General features: G+C 47.3%; 1 protein-coding gene across 5 annotated transcripts in view; it reads right to left on the reverse strand.

Moving 5' to 3' along the window:
* Window positions 1-5222, reverse strand: part of LOC107202897 (charged multivesicular body protein 3) — a 34781-nt gene extending 29559 nt beyond the window's left edge. The window contains exons 1-3 of one of the 5 annotated variants that reach the window (XM_015623928.2): window positions 4579-5059; window positions 3988-4243; window positions 1771-1910 (exon numbers count right to left, since the gene is read on the reverse strand). In XM_015623928.2, coding sequence (XP_015479414.1) covers window positions 1771-1910; window positions 3988-4213 — 366 coding nt within the window. In that variant the 5' untranslated portion in view covers window positions 4214-4243; window positions 4579-5059. Of the gene's footprint in view, window positions 1-1770; window positions 1911-3987; window positions 4307-4578 lie in introns of those variants that run through there. The other 4 variants (XM_015623925.2, XM_033513787.1, XM_033513788.1 and 1 more) reach the window with 4 other exon arrangements.
* Between the last annotated feature and the right edge of the window lie 778 nt (window positions 5223-6000).

Below are 6000 nucleotides of genomic sequence, written 5' to 3' on the forward strand. Positions count from 1 at the left end.
AGGCATCCTCGCTCCCCTGCATGAGCATCGAGCTGGTTAATTAGCTGGAAAGTTTCCACAGGATTCCTAATGGCAAAGGAGGACGGGCAAGGGAGGGAATCAAGAGTTAGAACTGGGAAGTGATGGTAAAAACCAGCTCTGCAGGGATGAGGTCTAAGAAAAGAGTGTGGGAAAGCCTGTGAAAGGACACAAGGAACCCAGCACAGGAGTTACCCAGATAGGAATTGTGGTGGGGAATGGAGCAAATGAAAACTCAAAGTGATGAAAACTCCAAAAGCAAGAATGAAAAATATAAATTCGACATCTCTTGTGGTTTTTATTGTAGAGAAACAGACAAATAGTGTTCAGCAAGTAAATTATTCAGTAAATTCCACTAATTTTTTTTTTCCGCAGCTATTGTGACCAACTGAATAGCTGTGCAAATATTCCCAGAATGATGACAACATTTGTCACACTGGAGATACCAAAACACAGCCTATCTGACCTGCTATTAGGATGCCAGTGGAAAATACATTACAAGTAAAATTCTGCAAGCAAGGAACAACAGAGAACTATCATATTTCACTCTTTTGAGCTGCATGGGGAGGAGAGAAGGTTTTTCACAGCATATTCATGCTTGTATTTGTCAACTAGCTTGGGGACATGTAAACTGCCTTTCAACACTCTCTCTCTGCTTGAAGAATGCTCTCCTGTATGACTGAAACCTCAAACTTGGATTCAATAAACTCCAAATATATCTTTCCCAAAACACAAATACCATTCCAAGTCTGAAGGTAATTTTTTCCTCTTGTCTATTTTGGGGGTGAGACCTGATGAGGTGACAGTGCAGGTCTAATAAATAGATTATGAAGATTTAATGACTTCCTGTTAAATAGAAAACATGAAGTGAGACCAGACAAACCAGGTAGGAGCTGTCAATGGAACAGTTAATTGCTTGGTGGGGAATTCACCTGATGTGGCTGTTAGGAAGAAAATTGTGCCTTATAAAACACCCTTTTATTAACAGAGAAGTTGACACAGAAAAACAATTTCTACATTTTGGTCTAGGCTACTTATGTTCTCAGGAATTATGATTAATTGCTTCAGAATCCTATTGGAAAAAGTCTGTCTTTATTTTCCTAAATGATCTCTTGTTCTCATGCAACCCTGGGGAAACAGAATCTAAAATTGCTGGGCACAAAAGATTTGGGAGAAAGTTAACTTTAAGCTACCGGAATATGTTGTAGAAACAGCCTGCTAGCCTGGGAAGTTGGCAGACTGAGATCCTTGCTACCTTTGTGAAGAGCCAACAGAAATTTTACAAGTGCTCTAAGCCCCTTAGACAGCAGACCCCTTGAAGCAGCAACTTCAACAGCTTGGGTCTGAGCATGTAATGCAACCAAGAGGACGAGCAGCACCAGGAGCCCGTGCCTGCTGGGAGCATCTGTACTAATGCACCTACTTCACACATTACAAGGCTCTTACAAACCCAGGGCCAAGGACTTGCATATACTCTGTGCACTTCAGTGTGTGCTGCTCTGTTTGTTTTCTGGTTCTAAAGTGCCTGCTTTTCAAAAAGCAATCCAAAGAATAACAGGCTTTTTTTTCTTCCTGTCTGGATAGGAACTCTGACACTTCCAGCCTTTCTTGTTTTATTTCTCTATTCCTTATCTCCTGGATGAAGTTTATCTTTGTTACCATCTTTCTGTTTAACTATCCCCATAAACTCCTCCTTTGAAACACATTTTGGGTATGATAAATATATAAAAAACAGAAGTCAAATGCACATACCTGTACCAGCCAGATCCCATCTTTTGTGTCTTCTACAAGCTCATAGAAGTGCATTTCACCACTGAAGTTTGTACTGGAAACTGATTCAGAGGCCTCTTCCTCCTTGAGAGCTGAATAAAGCTCTCCTTCCATGAGGTCTCCTGGAAAAGAGACAATTGGAGAAATTCAATTAAAATGGCACTGGAGAAAGATTCCTTCACAAATTCTAGTAACAGTTTAACTAACTATATTTACACGGTTCCTCAGAGAACCTTTTCAGTACAAAGGTAGCTAAACTTTAAGTTGTTACTATAATTCTATCCCTGGTGACATGACTGTGAACAATTTGACTTCAGTCAGACCACAGAAGACATGAATGCTCTGTTTCTGATTACACAGATGCACCACACATGCATGAGTGCACAAAGGAAAAGAACATCTTCTAAGGCTCATTCTCTGCAAATAACAACATTCAGTGGCTGACAGCAATTTTAGTTGATACATCTTTGCTTCTGTTTCACAGGATTGCAATTGTGCAGCAAGCAATTTTTTAACATTGATAATTCGAACAGACTTCCAAAATTTCAATCATTAATTCTGGACCAAAATTCTGGACCAGTGTTTGTGGTCCTGTTGCTAGTAAAAATCTCAGGCAGAATAATTTAGCTGTTGGCTTTTGTTTGCACAGTTGGGAAAAGTTCCCATGAACTCCAAATGCAGCAACGTAAAGAGCTCACAATAAAATCATCTGATTGTTTCCTTCATAATATCATTTCCTTCTCATGTTTTGCTTCACAATCATCACAAACACTGTTACTGACAACCCTCATTCTAGTAACTAATCTACTAAGCTTTAAGAAATTAAGTCTTGTCCAAAACCAGTTTCTTTAAAAATACAAAAATAAGTTCAACAGCTGAAATCCTTGAGGGGTTTGCAAAAATATTCGTAAAATGTAGAGGGGGAAAAAAACAAAACCAAAACGCAACCACAGAAAAATGCTGCAAAGCCTGTTGGTATGAGAAGTGTTTCCATGACATTTGAAGAAGTTGGTTAATACAGTTTGTTTGGAGTTAAACACTTCCCTGCAGCATATGCAACCCAAACATCATGACATCATGAAAGTACCTGACAGCCAAGGAGTGAAAGTGATTGGAAACAAAAGTGAAAGTGCCTAATGCTTTTCACTGGTGGAGCAGCAAAGCCAATAAACAACATAAAAACATAAATAAACAATGAACAGTAACAGCAAATTAGATTTAAATGCCAAGGATTAATATAAATTATTTAAACCAGCATTTTTAAGGTTATATGGCAGGCACTACATCCATACAAATCCTTCTCCCTCCCTGTCCAGACATTAGAGACCCACACTGCCTATCCCGTTTCCTGGGATTTCTCTCTCTCCTGGATCACCAGCCCTTCCATCGTTGATTTAAAAGCAGCGACTCACATTTTCCTGCTTGGCTGGCACTACAGCTATTACATCAGCCCCATCTCCCAGTTCTTGGGGCCAGCTCCCTCTGAATGCTCCAGGGAGCATCCTTACTTTCAGGACACTTCTGCCGTTCTTACATCTCCACTGCTCTTTATCAGTCCTAAGAAGTCCATCTCCTTCATCTGATTCTCCTTACTTCCAAAATATCTCCCTTCCTTTTTTCGGGTTTTTTGTATGCAGGAACTAGCTCCGTTCCCCTTGTATAAAACCATCTCAGCCCTGGGTACCCATTCCTCTGCTCCTCAGCTATGAAATCATCGCTTTCCTTGGGGCCCATCTTGATAACCGTACCTGTAATAAACCCCGCAAACGGGTGGGAATACACGAGAACAAGCTGGCCCCAGCAGTAAACAGTAGCCTACTGCAGCTATTTGAAGTCTCTCCTCCTCGTTTTTCACGGCAGACGGCACTACCCGCACTGACCCGACCGCCCGCAGCGGAACTCCCGGGGAAGGGCCGGGCCGGGCCGGGCCGCTGCTGGTGCCCCGTCCAGCGCAGGCCTTTCGCTCGGCGCAGCCCGCTCGGGCTCACAACGCCGCCGGGCTTTTGACCGTCACCCCCCGAGGTCCCCGGGCTCCCTCCATGGACCCCCTTGCTGGGGAGAGACAGCTCGCTCCCCAAACCCGCCCTGAGAAGGGAAGCAGCGCCCGCGCCTCCATCCAAGGGCGGCCGGAGCCCACGCGGGGGTGGCCGGGCAGCGACCTCCGTCCGTCCCCCCGGGTCACGGGGGAGCCCCACGTACCTGACTTCTCCACCAGCTCCCGCACATCCTTCTTCTCGGGCAGCCCCGAGTGCCCCAGCCCGCGGCACTCCAGGATGGTCCGCAGCTTCCTGAAGCTCAGCGCCACCGGGTCCACCAGCTGCGTGGCGAGGAAGCCGCTCTCGTACCACGCCACGGCCTCGAACACCCGGGCCAGCACGAAGAGCGCCAGGAAGTAGAGCAGCAAACAGCACAGCTTCACCCACATCTTCCCGGGAGCGCCGAGCCGGAGGCCGGGCTGGGGAGGGAGGGAGGGGAGCGGGGGCTGTCAGGGGAGCGGGGCCGCTGCCCCCCCGCCTCCCGCCCGCCGCTGTCGCTGTCCCCGCCCCGGCGGAGCGGCGGAGACATAACAGTGACGTGAACAGCCGGCACCGCCCCCCTGCCCCTTTTCCCCTTTCCCCCCTTCTCCTTTTCCCCTTCCCCTTCTCCCCCTTCTCCTTCCCCCCCGCCGTGATTCAGCACTGCGGCGCGACCCCGCATCACCGGGCTCGGGGGGCGGTCGCGACCCTGCCCCCGGCTGCAACTTTGGACCCTGCGGCTGCGCTTGCTGCGAGAAAAATAATTCATAAATACCTCGGATACCGGGGAGAGAGAGGGCGGGATCCGACCTGGCCGACGTTTTTCATGAAAAGAAAAATATTTACAAAGCCAGAACTGGGGGCCGATATTTGCAGGACCGATGTGTTCGGGCAGTTTTAGGGCAGCTTAGTGGACACAGCTGATTTGGATTCGGGCTGCTGGGTGTAGGGATGATCCCTCCGCTCCTCATTCCCGCACGCCAGCCCCGCTCCGAGCCCTCGGCTGGCGCCAAAGCAAATTCCACACTGAGAAAATTCATCTGCGTGGGTCGGAGCTCGGACTCTGCAGCTTTGTCTCGGCACTCCAGCCTTGAGAGCTTGTGCCAAAGCGACAGCCAAAGGCAAGCGTGAGCTGCACCCCGACTTCGGACAAGGGTTTAAGTTGGGCCTGTGCTCACATTGGAAGCGTTTTGGAGCGCAGCGTGGATCCCCGCTGAATCAGAGCCTTGAAGAACCATCCGAGCCTGGTTCACACGAGAAGTGTTGGCCTGCAACGATATAATTTAGACTGCTACAAAAAACGTACTAAAATCAAGCTGCTAGGTTGAGATGTAGGCTCTCCTCTGAAGGAAACTCAACAGTGCTTCTGAATGTTTAGTTATTTTAAGAATCCATAATTTGCATGAAAATTGGCAGCTCATACAGATGAGCACCAAAATAGCAGCTTAGCTAGCTATAGCACTGAGAACCCCCCAGAGTGTACACACTGAAATTCTGTATTATCAATTTTCAAAAAGGCACACTAATATTGGTCTGGAAAAAAAGCATTTAGATCACTGTACTCCTCAGAGCCTTTAAAATACATTTTACGGATTTCTCAGTGTGCTGATACGATTTAAAAAGGAAAAAAAGTCCACAATCCAGGTTCAGCTTGTTCTGTGACACAGCCGACACAGCCTCTTCCAGAAGAAAAATCATGACACTATGTTCTTCAGGGATGGGCTCATTTTGGTTTTTGAAAGGGGAAGAGTGAAGAGATTGCAGATGTAGCTGCTCACAAAACGCTGGTAAATGTTCCCTTCCACTGGGAGCCATATACAACTTCATTCTTCAACATTTTTATCTGGAAAAGATATAAGTGGACAGCAGACCTTGTATCTGCTGGTGCTACTCTGTTAAATACAAAGGGATTTCGGCAGCTCCACGGGGTTTGCAGCAAGCCTCGGGTGGCGTGGCCGGGTGGGACAGAAGGTACCGGAGGCACAAGCCGGTGGAGGGGCTCACAGAGGCCGGGCCAAGTGCTGTTCTCCCCTTCACAGCCACTGCAGCCTGGGAAACTTCCCCTGCCGAAGCCAGGGCCCATCTCCCTAATAAGCAGGTGACAAAGCATCAGTAAGATGAATCCTTTGCCCTTGGCAAAAACCAAGGGAGTGGCTTTGTCCCTGCAGTTGGTAAAGCCAGGGGACAGTCAATAAAA

The sequence above is a fragment of the Parus major genome, chromosome 4 (genome assembly GCF_001522545.3).
Source record: "Parus major isolate Abel chromosome 4, Parus_major1.1, whole genome shotgun sequence".
NCBI classification, from domain to species: domain Eukaryota; kingdom Metazoa; phylum Chordata; class Aves; order Passeriformes; family Paridae; genus Parus; species Parus major.